Source organism: Bos indicus, chromosome 5 (assembly GCF_029378745.1).
Source record: "Bos indicus isolate NIAB-ARS_2022 breed Sahiwal x Tharparkar chromosome 5, NIAB-ARS_B.indTharparkar_mat_pri_1.0, whole genome shotgun sequence".
Lineage (NCBI taxonomy): Eukaryota > Metazoa > Chordata > Mammalia > Artiodactyla > Bovidae > Bos > Bos indicus.
In genome coordinates this window covers 117,453,166-117,470,788 of record NC_091764.1, presented here as the reverse complement: position 1 = coordinate 117,470,788, position 17,623 = coordinate 117,453,166, and the positions used below count along the sequence as shown (strand labels likewise).

At 58.4% G+C, this 17,623-nt stretch overlaps 1 protein-coding gene across 1 annotated transcript in view; it reads left to right on the top strand.

Moving 5' to 3' along the window:
- The first annotated feature begins 7,987 nt into the window (after nt 1-7,987).
- CERK (ceramide kinase) overlaps nt 7,988-17,623 on the top strand; it is a 37,045-nt gene continuing 27,409 nt past the window's right edge. Inside the window, exons 1-2 of the mRNA XM_070788799.1 lie at nt 7,988-8,032; nt 8,172-8,925. Of these exons, the coding sequence (XP_070644900.1) occupies nt 7,988-8,032; nt 8,172-8,925 (799 nt within the window). The remainder of the gene's footprint in view (nt 8,033-8,171; nt 8,926-17,623) is intronic.

The window sequence follows — 17,623 nt, the reverse complement described above, 5'->3', positions numbered from 1 at the left end:
TGCGTGTAGTGCTTTCCTGAATGTTATTTTGTCCTTGCCTCTCTAGAAACCCTTCCTGTGTGCTTTTCTCTCTGCTGCTGGGGGCATATATACCTACTGATTGCTGCTGCGTACTCCTCAATCTCTATCGTTGAATAATGGCTTTTAAAATCTAGCTTCACTTCTGTGGTTTTCAGTGAGACGTCACAAATGGGCTGCTCTCTGAAAGCCTCTGGCCTGCATCCAGGCTTTGTTGTCCTGCCAAAGGTTTTATATTTTGGATTGGAGTTAGTAGTCGATATTTAAAAACCATAAGGTTACACACACACACACAATGTGCATTTCTGGCTTCTCTTGAAAACACCAGCAATCTGACAGCAAGAGCCCACGTTTCACAGGAGCTGAAGGGCCCTGCCATCTTTCAACAGGAAGGTGAGTCTGGCGTGCCTCAGTCCCCACCACGCCCTAACGTTTGCCCCAGCCACTGTTTCTGTATACAACCCCTGATTTAAACTCAAATTTGCCTCAGGTTGAAACTGCTCCATTGACTTTCCTGTGCTCATCCACTCAACAAATACTTATTGAAAATATAGAGCTTGCCGGGGGCTTCCCGGTTGGCTCAGTGGCAAAGAGTTCCCCTGCCAATACAGGAGATACAAGAGACCCAAGTTCTATCCCTGAGTCGAGAAGACCCCCTGGAGGAGGAAATGGCAACCTGCTCCAGTATTCTTTGCCTGGAAAATTCCATGGACAGAGGAGCCTGGTGGGCTATGGTCCATGCGGTCGCAGAGTCGGACACCACTGAGCGACTGAGACACAGCGTTTGCCAGGTGCTGCGTGGGCACCAGGGACACAGGCATGAAGACAAGGCCTGCGCCTGGCTCACCCCCAGCCTCTGCCCATCCGCCCTCACGCCTCCTACAGCCTCAGCCCCGCCCTTGACTCCAGCAGCTGCGGCCACCAGCCATCACAGGTCCAGTAAACTCTGCTGACCAGAAGCCAAGTCAAGAGCAGAGAAGCAGCTAGGCCCTGAGGGGAGACGGACAGAATTCAGAAGAAATCTGGATTTCCATTTGAAAAGGGTCCCTTTGGCTGCTGAGCAGGAGCTGGAAGAGGAACGTGTCCAGGAGTCTTGTTGGATTCCCTCTCCTTTCCAGGTGTGTTGACCCTTCTGACAGGTCTGATCAAAACTGTGGATCTCAGCTCCTAAAACCACAGTGGTTTCCTGCAATGAGTCCCATGGATAAGATGCAAGACCTGGCCATTTCCCTAAACCTGGACTGTTTGCCCACATCCCTCATCACCTTCACTCTGAATGGCAGCTTGGCAAGCAAATGACCCTTGTGGGGACAGCTGCCTCTCACCCCAGCCACGCAAACAAAGCTCTGAGATTTCGTAGCATCTAAGAAAGAGTTTAAAGGGTTCTTGTGTATCTTTTTGTTTGGTTGCTTGAGGATTTTTTTGGATGTTTTCCTAACACAAACAGATGTTACAGCACTTTGGTGGCTGATGCAGAAGTCTGTCTATAGAAACAGACCATGTCTATGTCTTACCTCAGATAGAGCAGTGCTCACATCCCACTGAGCCTCAGGCCCCTCATCTGTAAAATGAGCACAATTAGCTTTATCTCCAGGGAAGGCCATGAACTGGGTCCCGACTGACACAGAGCAGGCTATGAATAAAGGCGGGCATCGCTGCCTCTGCAGGACTTGGTGACTTCCCTCTGTTTCCTGTTGTTACTAGTCTGTCGTGGCCAACTCTTTGCAACCCTGTGGACTGGAGCCTGCCAGGCTCCTCTGTCCATGGGATTTCCTAGGCAAGAATACTAGAGCCAGCTGCCGTTTCCTCCTCCCAAAGATTCAACCCACATCTTCTGCATCTCCTGCATTGCAGGCGCATTTCCTGGCTGTTCTGCAAGTAGTGAAATGCGTTACCTGTTAGGACCTTCATCCTCGATCCTTCCCTTGGGCCCACAGGGAGCTCGTGCAGGAGGCCCTGCAGGACTCTGCTCCTGGGTTGGGTCCCTGCACCTGCCAGGGCCTGGCACACAGTAGGGCTCAGTGAGCCTGAGTCAGGGGATGGCTGCTTGCCTGGACTTTTCAGAGGTCTCTGGCCTCAGTGTCCCTGTCTGTCAAGGAGGCGGAGCACAGTGGCCCGCGGTCCCGGACCTGAGCCTCGCGCCCTGAGTTTGCCACTCACGCCCCGCTTCCCGCTGGTGTTCCAGCTCCTGCTACACACAGACTCTGCGTGCGAGCGTGCAGCTCTCCAGCTCACCTTTTCTTTGGTGTCCCTCCGGCCTGTCCCTCCACACACGGTGTCCGCTGGCCAGCTGCCGCTGCGCAGCAATATCTAGCTGGGTTTGTCTCGGTTCCACTGATTTCAATCATTCTCTTAGGTGCCCTGGCAATTCAACGTTGTTTCTCATTCTTCTTCTCTCCCCACCTTTGTTTTGTGTTGGACTCAGTAGTAGATGCTTGTCTGTGCTGCAGAACTCCTGGCCTGAGCCCAGATTGTGTTTATTCTTCATCTTTAAGATTGTCTTTCCTCCAGAAGGCCTTACTTGCATTTTCCTGGGTTTATCCGAAGCAGGTTTTCTGCTCCCCCTCCCCACAGGGTGCACAGGCTCCGAACCCAGCGCCGTCCCCTGCCTCCTGTCCCCAGACCCACCCGCCTACTCCTCCCGGCTCATGGACATCTCCGTTGCCCTCCCCTACTGCGTGGCTCACTCAGATCATCCTTCCCCCACGTCTTTGCAATTTCCTCTGATTTTTTACAGAGCTTGGATAGAAAAAGACAAATACGGCGTCTATCCAGGTGTGCTGTCCAGCCTCTCCCGATCAGGCTGTCCTGAGCTGTCACCACCTCCGCCGCGTCCCCAGCAGCCCTGGGCGCCAGGTGTGGTGTTCCCCACCCCAGTCCACTCCACCCGATCAAGGCCACTCCACCGGCCCGGCTGCATGCTGGGCTGTAGGTGTCACCTGGCCGGGAACCTCCCAGGGTCCTCCTCCCCCGAGTCCCCAAGGCTGGACACAGTAGCAGCACCCCCACCACACACACGTAGGAGTCAAGATCACGCCATGGGAATCAGAAGTGGACTCTCTGCAGACCTGGGGGAGGCCTCCCACCACCTTCACTGAGCTCACCCTGCCTGTAAGGACCCCAGCCAGCCAGCAGGCTTCCCTCCAGCTGCAGAGATGGGGAGGGGGAGTCTCCCTAGAGCCCAAGACCCTCCCCCCGAGGGAGCTGGTCTTTTCTCCAGAACAGCCTACTGCAGCGCAAACACCACCTCTGACAAGGCAGACCCACTCTCAGGGCCTCTGGGCCTGTTCCCCACTGGCAGAGAAACCCAGAATGTGGCCGGGTTGTCTGAGTGCACCTTTTGGGCTTCCACCACCCTGCGTGTCAGTCCATGTTCCACTCCTGACTGCTGGGTAACCCTGGCCCTGACCCCGCTGAGACCGTCCCCTCCCCTGCAGGGCAGGCTCACCCTGGAGATGAGATGCGGGATGAGATGCACCCTGTCAGTGCCCGACCCAGATGGCTCACCCGAGCAGGCCTGGGGGCCCATGGGACCCAGACTGAAGCCCATCCTGGCCTTGGAGCCCTCCCCTGGCACGCTACTCGCCGCGCTGCCCAAGGGTGCAAGCAGCCTTGATCCTTGGCCATTGCGGAATTATCCTCGACTAGCCCCACCCCCCGACCTTCCAGCTCAGGTCAGCCCTTGACCACCAGCCCTGAGGTCACCACCCCTGAGGGCCACCCTCCACGCCAGCCCAATCTCAGGGCTTTCCTGGGTGGGCAGACAGCCTCTGCAGTTTGCCCTCTGGGAGTCCGGATGAGGATCCGCAACAGCAGGTCAGGCAGGACCTGCTGTGCGCCCCCAGGGGTGGCCCTGCTGGCGTGCCCAGGGTGGGCCCCACTGGGGCACAGGCTGCCCTGGAGTGCCCTTGTTCTCACATTCGAGTCTCCTGCGCCGGTGTGGCCCTGGGGCTCCCAGCCGGATGGTTACCTTTCTGCAGAATGTGAGCAGGCCAGGTTAGTTTTGTGGCCTGACTGTCCGTGTGTAAAATGGGGCCAAGGACTCCCACTCGCAGAGCTTGTTGTTTGTGTCGCAAGAGCAACGTGCGCGCATGCTCAGTCGTTCAGTCGTGTTCAGCTCTGTGCAATCCTACGGACTGCAGCCGCCAGGCTCCTCTGTCCATGGGATTCTCCAGGCAAGAATACTGGCGGGGGCGGGGGTTGCCGTGCCCTCCTCCAGGGGATCTTCCCCACCCAGGGACTGAACCTGGGTCTCTTACAGCTCCTGCATTGGCAGCTGGGTTCTTTACCACCAGTGCCACCTGGGAGCCCCCACAGGAGCAACATGGGGATGTGCATTTTTGTAACTTTTCAGCTTATTCTCTCCTGGACGTTGCTTCCAGGCAGTCAACCTTGCCCCGCAGCAGTGAGAAGCTCTTCCTCCAGGACGGAGGGCGCAGGGCGGAAGGCGGCCTTGCTGGCAGCAGCTGCAGCTGGGGCAGGTGTTCCCTCCCCACCCCGCGGGTCTGATGTCAAGTGAGGTGCTGACTTCATGGGAAGGAAGCCTGGGAAGATAAGCAGGCAGCTGTCGCAGTCCACACAGCCAGGGGCTCCCAGGACAGAGAGGAAGTCGGTCAGAGGTCATGGAATGGATGGTGCTGGAAGATGCTGATGGTGCCAGGTCCCCGCAGGTGGCCAGGGCTCAGTGGGCAGAAGCCAGTGGGCCTTGGGCAGGAATGAGCCGGTGGGCAGGACGCTTGTGGGCCCAGACAGTGCCTCAGAGACCAAGCATCCCACGAGTGAGGTGACCTGGGCAGGCACAGGGCAGTCCAGGGGGCGCTGGCCAGTGCTGGCCGAGGTGTCCAGCCCAGACAAGCTTGCCGCTGCAGGCTGCAGGGCAGATGGGCCACCAGGCAGCAGCCCAAGCTGGCAGCGAGGACATGGGACAGGGCAGGTGGCAGGGCCTGGCGGGCCAGGGATGCAGGCTGCCAGGCTGAGCCCTTGCCCTCTGGCCCAGCGGGCTGCCAGGGCTCATGGAAGCCCCGCAGAAGACTGGCCAGCTGCGCACCCAGCGGGCCACCGACGGTGTGCCCTGCAGAGCTGCAGGCGGAGAGGGGCCAGGCACAGGCAGCCCAGAGGAGGCCCCAGCGGAGCTCTCCACTGATTCAGCCGTGTTGGAGGAGACAGCTGGTGGGACTTCCCAGGCAGACAGGTTGGAAGGGCCTCTGCCCAGGGTCCCGCATGGGACAGGTGAGCAGCAAGGGGGCTGGAAGTCCAGCCAGGGCACTTCCTGAGCAGAGGGCCACGCCACCCCCACAGAGTGAAGGTCCTTGCTGTCTGCTCCTCTGATTCGTCTTTGCAGCCAGCTCTGAGGGGCCATCAGGACAGGGGTGGGGATGGGGGCTGCCAGCGACTCTGGGGGTGAAGCCGCCTCCTTCTTCCCATCCCCCAGTGCTGTGCTGAGTCACAGGCCCACAGCCCTTAATGGGCGCCTGACCCCCAGCCCAGCCCTCTCCCCATGCAGCTCAACCGCAGGAAGCCCGTCTTCTGGAAACTTTATTTTGATACTTTCTCCCTGGTTTAAGCATGGGGGTCCTGCATTGGCCAGGCCCCTCCCCAAACCGAGGAGGACAGCTCCCTGGCATGGAGGGCCACAGGAGGGCTTTGCCAGGGCTGCAAGATGCCACAGACTGGGTGGCTTAAACAATAAAAGTTTATTTCCCCAGTTCCGGTTCAGAGAGCCTGCAAGTCCGAGGTCAAGGCGCCAACAAGGCTTGGTTGCTCTGAGGCCTCTCTCGGGGGCTTGCAAGTGGGGCCTCTTATGTTTGACCGTCTGGGCACCAGCACACCTGGTCTCAGTGTCCAGATCTCCCCCCCTGCTAAAGCCACCAGTCACGCTGGATGGGTCCACAGGCCACACTTCACCTTAACTGCCTCCATCAAGTCTAGCTCCACACACATGCACGTTCTGAGGTCCTGGGCGCTAGAACCACAGCGTGTGGATTTTAGGGGTCACACCACCACCCATAACTAGGAGACCCTGGCCTGGCCTGTGGTCTACCGAGTGAGCGGAGGCGGTCCCTTGGGGCCCCACCAGTGTTTTGCATTTGACTCTGGGGCCTCCCCCACGGAGGAGGTGAGGGTGGGGGGCAGGGGCACCTGCGTCCTCTCTGGGCGCCCCCTTGGCTGTGGGACTGTACGAGCTGACACATGGCATTCAAGGACCCTATGTGAGTGAGTGAAGAGGGCAGAAGGGGCCCAGCCCAGGGAGGCCCCAGGCAGAGGTCCCACGGCGGGGCTGGGATTTCTGAGTCCCTGCCCACCGGCTGGTCCCTGCCACAGCTCTTCACCGTCGTTGCCGTTGCTCAGTCGCTCAGTCTTGTCCAACTCCTTGCGACCCCACAGACTGTAGCACACCAGGCTTCTCTGTCCTCCACTGTCTCCCAGAGTTTGCTCAAATTCATATCCATTGAGCTGGTGATGCAGTCCAACCATCTCATCCTCTGTCGTCCCCTTCTCCTCCTGCCTTCAATCTTTTCCAGCATCAGGGTCTTGTCCAATGAGTCAGTTCTTGGCATCAGGTAGCCAAAGTACTGGAGCTTCAGCTTCAGCATCAGTCCTTCCAATGAATATTCAGAGTTGATCTCCTGATTACTCTTCAGGGCAGCGCTGTGATACCACCCCCGCCCGGCACTGGCGCAAGATTTCCAGAGAGGTTTCATATCCACGTTTCCAGAGTCTCAGAGCGGCAGCCGAGGGAGGGAGAGGGCAGGGCAGGCCTTGCCGGGAGATCAGGTGCCGCGTGCCCAAGGGAGGGGCCAGAACCCACCCCCACCCTCTGCCGTGTCCTGGCTCCTGACTCCCTGCCCCAGGCTGAACGGGGGCTGGACTCCAGCAGGAGTGAGTCACAGGAAGCTGGCAGGACAAGACCAGTACGTGTGGCTCCCTGGTGCCAGGCACGGGCAGCAAGGCTGCATGCCCGCCATTCTGCCATCTGAGGGAAGACATGTGCAAGAGAAGCCAAGGAGAGCTGGGGCGGGCGGGGAGGGGCGGCGCACAGGTGGCTCAGGCCCCTGGAGCCAGATCTGTCACTTGGGAGCCTGCTGCTCTGAGCAGCAGCTTCTTCAGTGATGAGTCTGGGACAAACACGGGCACCCTTATTACGTGCCCCAGTGTGTTCAGGGCTGGCGCCACAGGGCCAGGCAAGTCCACATCCTCGTGGAGCTGGTGGTGGGGGTGTGATGTGCTCTGTGAGCGAGGCTGCGGCCCCGCTGGGCTGAGGGGTGGTCAGCAAAGGCCCCCTGTGGACAAGGGATGGTGGAGCTGAGCAGGGCAGTGAGGAAGAGTGTCCGGGTGTGCCAGGGTGGTGCCTCCCGGCTCAGAACAGGAACCCCCTCTCCTTGGGCCTGCTCAGGAGGGAGAGGAGGGCTCAGCGGCTCCCCTCCAGCTTCCTGCCAGGTCCCTAAGGGGGAGACCTCCTCCAGGAAGCCCTCCTGCCTGCCGGCCTGCAGGTCCCTCCCCTCTGCTGGTTCCCCAGCAGCCCACCCTGTGCAGGTTGGCTGGCCTTGAGAACCTGGGCTGTGGGACCCCGAGCTGCTCTCGGCAACCCCCACCCCAGACACATACCCCCATGGGCAGTAAGGGGTGGCTGGACCCTGGCGGGCCTTTGAGCCCCGCCTCTGCCACCTGTGACCAGGACAGGCCTCCTCAGTGGCCATCTGTCCCCAGTCTGGGTGTGCAGGCCCGGCAGGACCCTTTGACTCAGACTGCCTGGTTCACACGCTGGCCCCATCCCTTACTGCTCAGCCCTCAGTGCCTGAAACTGCCCCCCTTAGGAATGCGGGGGTCACCCGGTGGTCATGAAGATGACCCCAGAAGCAGAGGAGGTGGTGTCCACTGCCAGGCTGGAGCCAACAGGGTCCACACCTCCCGAGGGTGCCTGCTAGGTCTTCAGGTTTATATTTCCAAGAGGAGATGACGAGGATCCAAGATGCGGCCCAATGCCCGCGGCCAGCAGGCTGCCCAGGGTGGCCGCGTGAGGAGGGGCGGGTTAGTCCACGCCCACCCCAAAACCAGGCCCCTCCCACCGCACCCACAGGACCGCCCGGGTAGCATTTTCTGCGCCCCTGGAGGACCCCGCCTGTCCCCACGACCGGCCAGGGAGGCGCTACTGAGCTCCCCGCCCCCGGGTCACTCTGGCCTGGGGACCCTACGGTCGGCGGCCAGAGGAAGCCTCCTCCGCCCCAGCCAGAGCTAAACCCCAGAGCTCAGCCGGCGCCCTGGCGCCTCGACCCCAGCCCAGCCGCGTCCTTGATCGCCCGGCCCCTCCCCTGTTCTCCGCCCCTCTTTACCCGCACCCCGCCGCCCCCTTCGCCTTCCTCCTCCTCCGCGCAGGCCCCTCCTCGGCTCCTCTGCTCGGAACCCCGCGCCCCCGTCCGCCTCCCTCCTCCTCCCCGCCCCCCGCCGGATCCCGGACCCCTCCTGGTCCCCGGGGTGCGCCCGCCTCCCTCGGCTGCCCCCCATCCCTCCGCGTCCGGCCCCCAGCCCGGCCCTCCGCTCCGCTCCGGCCGGCCGCCCTCGCCGTCTTCCGCGCGCTGCCCGCGGCCCCTCCTCGGTGTCCGCGGCCGCTCCGCGTACGGGGTGACGCAGCGCCGCCCGCCCGCCCCGCCCGCCCCGCGCCGCCGCCGCCGCCGCGCCCGGGCCGGCTCCAGGGGGCCGCTAACGGTCCCGCGCCCCTCGGCGCCGCGCGCGCCCCCAGCCCGGCCGAGCAGGCGGCGCCCCGGGCGCCGGGCGCGATGGGGGCGGCGGAGCCGCTGCGCTCGGTGCTCTGGGTGAAGCAGCAGCGCTGCGCCGTGAGCCTGGACCCCGCGCGGGCGCTGCTGCGCTGGTGGCGGAGCCCCGGGCCCGGAGCCGGGGACCCAGGCGCGGGTGAGTGTCGCCGCCGGCCCGCCGGCTCGGCCGGGCTGCGGTAGGGGGGAAGGGGCCCCGGGGAGGCCGGCGGGCAGGGAAGGGCCGGGACCCGTGACAAAGAGCCAGCCGGCGCTGGGGAGAGCCGGGGTGAGGGAGGGGGGCGGCGGGGACGCGACCCCCGAGGGCGAGGGGCGCGGGGTCGTGAAGGCCCGGGGAGGTCTGCGGCCCAGGAGGTGTCCCCCGGACGGACCGCACGGACCGTCTCTCTGGGACCCCGCCTGCCAGCGTCTGAAGGGCACCATTCCGATCGATTGTGACGGAGGGACCCGAGGGGGTGCCGGCGCCCCGCGCCCGGTGTCAGTTTAACCCGATCCGGAGTGGAGACCGGAGTTCCTGTCCCCGCAGTGAAGCAAGGGCTGGTGACCTTCAATCTGGGATGTGCTCCCTGGGGGGAGGGGGCTGTTCATTTTGCTGCAACAGGCTGGACACACGACCTGCAGAGGCCCTCGGACTCGGGGAAGCCCTGGTTTAACTAAAAAGGGGTCCTGTCTGCTCCCAAGGAGAAGGGGCCAGCGGGCCCCTGCCGAGCTGCCCAGAGGCAGGAGGACGGGCAGCGGCTTATGGAGGTGTCAGTTGACCCTGGGCAAGAGGGCAGTTACCTGGTGGGACAGTGAGAGCCAGGAGGCCTCCCTGGCAGAGGCAGCGGGGGCCTGGCCAGTCTGGGTGTGTTTCCAGTGGCTGGAGAGTGTGGGTGTTTCCATCTCATTGACTTGTCTTCAGCAAGTTGTTATGGAGGGCCCGTCGTGGCGGGCAGGGCAGCGTGCTCGCCCGGGCTCAGCACTCCTGAGAGAGTCCCTGCCGCAGTGGAGCAGTTTCTGTCAGAGGGTCTGGGGCGTGCGTGGAGGACACGTGGGTGTGGACGTGCGAGAAGGGGGTGGGGACAGGGGGTCCCGGGACTCCTCACCTGCAGGGCGGCACTGGACCAGAGCCCTGCAGAGGCCTGTGCACCTCCTGGCGAGACGGTCCAGGCAGCAGGACCACAGGGGCCACGGCCAGAGGCTGGCCCGGAGACCCACACAGGGTGGGGGAGCCGCGGGAGGTGGGGAAGGGGGCCGGGCTCTTTGGGTGGCAGGGGCTGAGGTGGGGACCCCAGAGGGCTTTATCCATCTTCACCTGGTGAAAGGCACCCCGTGGGCCTGGCAGGGAGCAGACAGAGGCGGGCCAGGGAACCACAGGCAGGAGGCTGCTGGCCTTGTCCGGCAGAGGGGCGCTGAGCAGGGCTGGGTCTGTCTGCTTAGATGGGGAGGGCCAGCGGAACGGGGGTCCAGGTTTGGGCTTACTGGAATTGCAGGATGAGCGGGGGTTTAGTTGTTAATTGGTGGGGTGCAGGAGAGGTTGGAATTCTCTAGTGGACATGCTGAGTTTGGGATGCCTTTTCAGTGCCTTGGGGGCAGTCGGGGTGCTGCACTGTATCTGTGGGGGCTTTCTCGTCCCTGAGGTTGGATGGCTCTGCTGATGGGGGAGGGGTGGGCAGAGCCGGCCAGTTTGCTGGGGCCAAGGTCAGGGTGGTCTCGGACTCCTGGTTTGCAGCCTGGGGCTCACCACAAGCATGGTCTGCAGAGAGCTACTCTGTGGCCAGCGATCTGAGACTTCACCCTTCCACCAGCTTTCTGTTGTCCCCTGGGGAAGAAGTGTCATCCTAGAAGGTCAGCCTTAGCCTCCTGGCAGCACGCAGCAGGGCCCCAGGTCCCGGTCTCCCCTGGCCTGGCCCTGAGGGCGTTTGAACTTCCCTGCGAATCTCTGCTTCGGGATGGAGCACTCCCATTTCACAGGCTCTTGGTGCAGCCACGTGGTCTGTCCTGTGTCATATTCATACACGGCGCATTCCTGCCGGGCAGCTTCTCCTGGATTTTACGGATGAAGAGGCCGAGCCTCAGGAGTGTGAGGAACTGGCCCAGCTAGTGGCTGAACCGGCGTGTGAAGCGTGGTGGGTCCAATTTCAGCCACTGTGCCTGGGTGCCGTGGCCTCGTTTAGGCCACAGCAGCCACGTGGACACCAAATGGGCCCCACCCGTCTGGGGTGTATGGGTGGGGGACTCGCATTGCCGGCTTTCAGCGTTGGCATCCTTGGCCAGCTGTCATTATGGTTTCCGGCCCCCAGATTCTGGGCTTTGTGCACTTTGGGTCAGCTTGCTTTTCCGAGCTCCTCACTTGCACAGTGGCCCACCTCTTTCCTGAAACGGTGGTTGCTTCCTTCTAGCACACTCTGAAGGCCCTCTTGTATGGGTTCATCTGGAGCTTTCCTTGGTGGTGTGCAAGAGATGGGTACCCCCCCCAGAAAGGCTGGCGCTATAGGAGCCCTCCCCCCAACCCCATGCCATCCACCACCCTGAGGAGGCCCTGGGTCAGCTGCTGCAGCTCAGGGGGCTCCTCATAGGTGCACCCCTAGAGGAGCCAGGCCCAAGAGAGATGACCCCACGCCTGAGGGTAGACAGCAGCCCATCCAGGGGACATTTCAGAGTGGCAGTGCCGGCCCGCCACGGTCCCAGGCGTGCCTGTGTGCGGGGTGGACGGCGGCTGGCGGGGCAGGGAAGAGAGGCGGAGGCTGTGAGAAGCAGGCTGAGTGAATTGAGACCGCCTTAGAAGACGGACCGAGGCGGGCCCAGGGCCGGGCCACCGAGGGCACCGGGCTCGGCCGCTTTGTCTGACCTGCACAGCTTCTCCAGCGTCGCTCCTTTTCGCAGAAGGGGGAACGTGGAACTTGTGAGTGGGTTTCAATGGATGGTATATAATGTACACAAGGGAGCCGGCTTTTAATCCAGGTCCAGGCTTCCTCCTCAGTGGGGGGCTCAGAGCAAAGGCAGGACCAAGAACCGGGAGGCGGTGCCTTCTGGACCCCGCGCGGGCCGCTCTCTTCAGGAAGCTGTGAGGCTGCCTGGCACCAGCCCGGTCGGAAGTGAGGCAGACTGAAAACAGGAAACGCGGACCAGCCTTCTCACAGTGGCTCGGGCGAGCTGAACCTGAAACAGGCTGAAGCTGTATCCGAGTTGTATCCCGGGACCACAGTAAAACACGCTCAGAGAGACTCTGGAAGTGTTCCTTTAGAGTTGGGGCTGGGACTTGTGTGTGTGTGTGTGGGGGGGCACCCTAGGGTGGGGGTGGCCCGTGCCCAGCCTCCTCCAGAAGTTTTCCCCTCTCCCACCGAGGATGCCCCGGGTCGCTGGGAAGCTCCTTGTACAGGTTACTGTTGTATTTACAGCCCAACACCACTGCACAGGAAACACATAGGCAAGCCACGGATACTTAAAACTAATTTTTGTTTTTCTGCTTATGAAAGTAATTCATGTTGGTTTAATAAGACCCAGAAAGCACAGACAAGCACACAGGGAGAGAATCGCAGCCGTAACCTTCGAGAGGGAATATTTGCTGTTGGTCTCTGTGTGAATGTGCCTATTACTGTTTACTCTCATAAAACAGGATTTGTTTTCACATCAGCTTTATCTAGGCGTAATTTGCATACAATGAAACTCATGCGTTTTAAGGATGTAATTTGGTGAATTTGCCATGTTTGAACATCTATCCTAAGGAAAAAAGACTAGTATTTAAGAAACAGTGTTTTATACTTTAGGAGATATATTTTCTGTGTGTTTATTAAGTACTGATGACAGTTTTTTTTTGTTTTCTGTCCCTGACCCAATTTATTTATCCTCTCGATTGGTCTAGACTTCTGCACAGCAGACGTTTCTAGAGAACCTAGCTGCTCTCTGCCTTTCACGTGCTGTTCTGTGACCATGTGGGTGGGTCCAGGGTAAGGTGGCTTCGGGCTTCCCCGGTGGCTGAGATGGTACAGAATCTGCCTGCAATGAAGAAGACCCCTGGGTTGGGATGATCCCCTGGAGAAGGGCATGGCAAACCACCCCAGTAATGTTGCCTGGAGAGTCCCCATGGACAGAGCAGCCGTGGGGTCTCAAAGAGTTGGATGTGACTGAGCGACTGAACACATGAGGTGGCTTCACTTTGGGGATCTTATCTCGCTCTCCTGATCGCAGCGCCCTGTGGGTTCTCCTACTGAGTCACCTTCCGTCCCAGTTTCTCCTGAGCTCTGGTTCCAAGTTTCTGGCACAGCCCACAGGAGACAGCCAGCTGGCTCCCGGGTCTGTGTGCCCCGGCTGGTATCGGGGCTCTGCGCTTTCCGCTCCTGTGTGGTTCTCTTTAGGCCACAGGCCGGTTGAGTGCCTCCTGCAGCCCTGCCTCCGGGCTTGCCTTGTCCATCCTCGCTCACCGTGTCCCCTCCCTCGAGCACCTTCTGATGGGTGACCCCGAAGTTGTTGGATGGAAGTTTGGAAAGCACCATGAAGCCCATCTAATACAGCCCCAAAGCCTACGGCTAGGCACTCTGCCCCCCACCCCCTACTCCTAGGGTGCTTGCCCTTCTAGAAGATTCTTTCACGTGCTGGGCAGCTAGCCGACTAGCTTACAAGCTGCCCGTGCCTGCCTCACTTTCTGGGCTCCTCAGCTCTGACCTCCTTGACCCCTGAGGCCCCACAAGACAGCCCCCCTCTCCCCCCGGACCCTCCCCCCACCCCCGTGTTCAGATCTTACCTCTGCTCAGGGCCCAGCTCTGCTGGCACCTTGCCCTTCCCTCATCCATCTTCGGGTTTTTGTGTTTGTACAGCTGTTTGTCCCTCTCCGCTAGCTGTTTCCTTCTGTTTTGTGTTACGGGTTTTCCCTGTTTTCTTTTTTAGGACTATCTGTCTTATCTCCCCTGCGCGCGCTCTCGAGGCAGAATGCAGCATGGGAAGGGCTCACTTCCTTGCTTCTCCTCCCTGTCCTCCTGGAGGTCCTCGCGTGTCTGTGCACACAGCAGGTGTGCACCGAGCACCGTGTGAGTGGCTGTCTGTGGGAGGCAGGGTTCGGCCCGTCCCTGGCTGCATGGTGAGTGGTGGCCAGCTGGGGACTGGACCCCCCGACCGTGGAGGGGCGACTGGGCCACGGGTGGAGAGCGTGGGGGAGTGGCTGCCTGCTGTCCAAGCGTCTTTACTTTTCTCTAGAGGAGTGAGTTTAAAACCACTGGGAGTGGCTGGGAAGCTAAACACAGTTTGGGTAGAACCTAGAAATTCTACCGAATCCCCTAAACCGTTCACTCCACAAATCTTATACCCTGCATTTCTGTATCTCCTGATACGTCTTACGTATGCCCGGTGATGAGGTCAAAAGTTGCTGCAGATGATATCAGATTATGTGAAGCCAGCAACCTGCAGAGTTAGATAGGAATCTCAGTATATTTGAATAGGAAATAAATGGCTATCTTGTTTACCTATTTAAGAAAAAAAAATCTTTCCAGATTTGCATATGACTCACTATCGGAAGAGACATATAGGCTTTTGTGGTTTTGAAAAGCAGCTGTCAGAAAAACAGCTGCCCTGCCTGCCCTCCCTCTCTAGGTACCTGCCTCAGCTATGGTCAGATTACGTGGCTTCAGAGTAGGCGAGTGTGGTCATAAATAGTGTAATTACACTGAGATAATTCCAAAGCTAACTTTTATTTGTTACTCCAAAGTAGGTCAGCAGATGTTTCCTTAAGAAGTCAGATGGCAGGGCTTCCCACGTGGCTCAGTGGTAAAGAATCCGGCTGCCAGTGCCGGAGACTCAGGTTCAATCCCTGGTCCGGGAAGATCGCACAGGCCACAGAGCAACTGCGCATGTGCACCACCGCCGCTGAGCCTGTGCTCCGGGGCGCGGGAGCCGCAACTGCTGAGCTCACCCTCTGCGGCAGCCGAAGCCCGTGCTCCGCAGCCGGAGAGGCCTCCGCCTTGAGGGACCCGCCCCCCGCAGCTGGAGGAAAGCCCCTACTGCAGCAAGGACCCAGCACAGCCAGAGATCAGATCAGTGGGTAAATAATTAAAAAAAGAAAAAGCCAGATTGCAAATACTTTAGGCTTTGTGGGTCCCAGCTTCTCAGTTCTGCTGCTTTAGTGCAAAAGCTGCTGTAGGCAGCATGTGAGTGAATGCATGTGGCTTTGTGCCAAGAAACCTTTGTTTATAGAAGGGGGCAGCATGCTGGATTTGGCCTGCAGTTTGCCGACCCTGCTGTAAACCGTTGTTCATCACTGCGCGTTTTCCTGCTGCGTCGTTTGGCGCATGCACGTTCAGGATCGCTAAGCCTTCATTCTGGTCGACTCTTGATTGTGTAGTGCCCATCTCTGTCTCTGACTGTTCTGTCTGTTCTAGAGTCCACTTTACGGGGTGACGTGGCCACGCCTGCTCCACGTGTCTCTTCTGCCCATTTACTTTCAACCTGCTTACACCCTTAGATTTGAAGTGAGTTTCTTTAGACTCTGTAGGGTTGACTCGTGTTTTTTAATCATCTAGGCCAACCTGTGTCTTCTTAATGTAAATGCATTAGGGGTTAAATCTGCCATTTAATTTTTTGTTTTCATTATCTGCTTTTTCCTGCCTTCCTGTGGATTGCTTAAACATCTGTTTCTAGGATTCCATACTGACTTGTCTGTATGTCTTCACCTGTGTTTAAACCAGCTGCGTGGGGTGGTAAAGTGTCCATACGGCTTTCGAGTGCAGCTCTGTGTGTGGCCCTCGGCCTTGGTCTGTGCGTGAGCCTCATCCCAGTCTAGTGGAGTCATCATTTAACCAGTTCGAGGAAGTGCAGAAACCTCCCCTCTCTCTGCATCACTTTACTCTCGCGTTTCATAGTAAAATTGTCTCATCTCTTCCACATGCATTTGGAACCACATTAGTGTTACAGCTTCATCTTCAACCCTCAAACATAATTTAGGAAAGTCAGGCAGAGAAGGAAATACTGCTGTGCAGTAAAGATACTGCACGTATCTTTACTTACTGTATTCTTTCTTCTGTTTTCTTTTTTTCTTTCCAGGGAGTCCTCTTTTATCATTTCTATTTCCTGTATCTGTTCTTTTAGGACAGGTCTGCTGGCAGTAAGACTGTTAGTTTTTCTTCATCTGAGAATGTCTTGATTTCTCCTTTAATCCCTGAAGGATATTTTTGCTGGGTATAAGATTCTTTTCTTTTCAGCACTGGAAAACCATTGTGCTGCTTGCTCTGCCTTCCGTGATTTCTGAGGATAAATCCACTATCATTCAAAATTCTTTCCCCTGTAGGTCAAGTGTTGTTTCTCTTTGACTTAATTTTAACATTCTTTTCTTTGTGCTTGATTTTTGGAATCCAGACTCTGATGTGTCTTGGATTTCTTTGAAGTAGTGACATTTGAGGTTATATCTTTTGTTAAAACTTTTGGGAAGTTTTCAGCTGTTATTTTTGGACACTTTTTCATCCCCTCTCCTCCTCTACTTCTAGGCTCCAGCGACACATGTTGGATCCTCTGCTGTGACTCCACAGGTCCCTGAGGCTCTTTTCAGTGCTGTTGCTTTTTTTAAATTATTTTCCTCTGTTGCTCAATTTGCGTAATTTCTCTTGTTGCATCTTCCAGCTCACTGATTTTCCTCTGTCTCCATCCTGCTGTTGAGTTCACCCATTTGTTTTCTGTTTTGGCTATTGTATTTTTTCAGTTCTAAAGTTTTCGTGTGGTTCTTCTTTGTAATCGTCTGTTTCTTTGCTGAGACTTTCTTCTTCCCTGAGTCTTTATATGTCTTCATTTGTTTTAAGTGTGTAGTTGTTCATGAAGCATTTTCACCATGGCGGCTGTAAAATCCTCGTCAGATAACCCCAACATCTTTGTCATCTCAGTTTTGGCATCGAGCAATTGTCTTTTTTTCCCTCTCATTTTGAGATCTTCCCAGTTCTTGGCATGGTGATTGATTTTTTTTTTTTTTTTTTTTTTGGACATTTCTGTCTTTTTTACGTTATGAAAATTTGGATCTTATTTAAGTTTCCTCTTATACCTGGCTTTCTCTGACACTGCGCCGTCAGGGAGTAGGAAGGACTAGCTACCGTCAGATCGGGGAAGAAGTCCAGGTTCCCCTGGGCCTCATCAGCAGCCAAGGGGGTGCCCCCCATTGCTGCTGGGTGAACCCCCGACTCGGCCTCCACTGAGACCTCCTGGCTGGAAGGGTGGGGATGCCCTGTGACTGCGTGCCGTGGAGGGTGGCTGGAGGTTGGTGCAAGTTCTGACTCCCCCCTTGGTCCCCGGACACCAGCCCAGCAAGGAAGGTAAGGGGCACCCCACTCGTGCTGGGAGGCGGTGGGAGTCCACTCCCTCCTCATCTCCACTGACCCCTGTGGCGTGAGGCTCGACACCCGCTGGGATGAAAGTGCTGGCTTCCCTCACGCCACGCTGCTGGGGAGCGTCAGGCACCTGCCTCCGCCCGAGGGCAGATGTCTCGACTCCAGGCAGCCTTTGCAGGTGGTGGGGGGCGGGGGAGGGCAGGGTTCTGTGTTGCTGGAGGAGGGCAGTTCTTTCCAGAAGTTTCTCATCTTCCTGGGCTGTCCTGCCCCTGGTCCTTTGGCCGGAGAGAGCGACCTTGGTTGGAGTTTTCTGTGTGTACCCGTTGGCATTTCCAGTTGCTGAAGTCTTCAAACCTGAGATAACGTGGGGCAGGAAGAAACCCAGGGAACTCTCTGCCGTCTCTCCCTGGCCCCGAGGCCCCCGCTCAGCTCCCTCCTTCGGCCCGCCTTCCAGAGTCTCCCGGCATTACTGGCACGTGGGACTCCAGGGAGGAGCAGTCTCGCCCTTCATCTCAGAGCAGAAGGTCCCTGTGCCATCTTTAAAATAGTTTTTCCTCT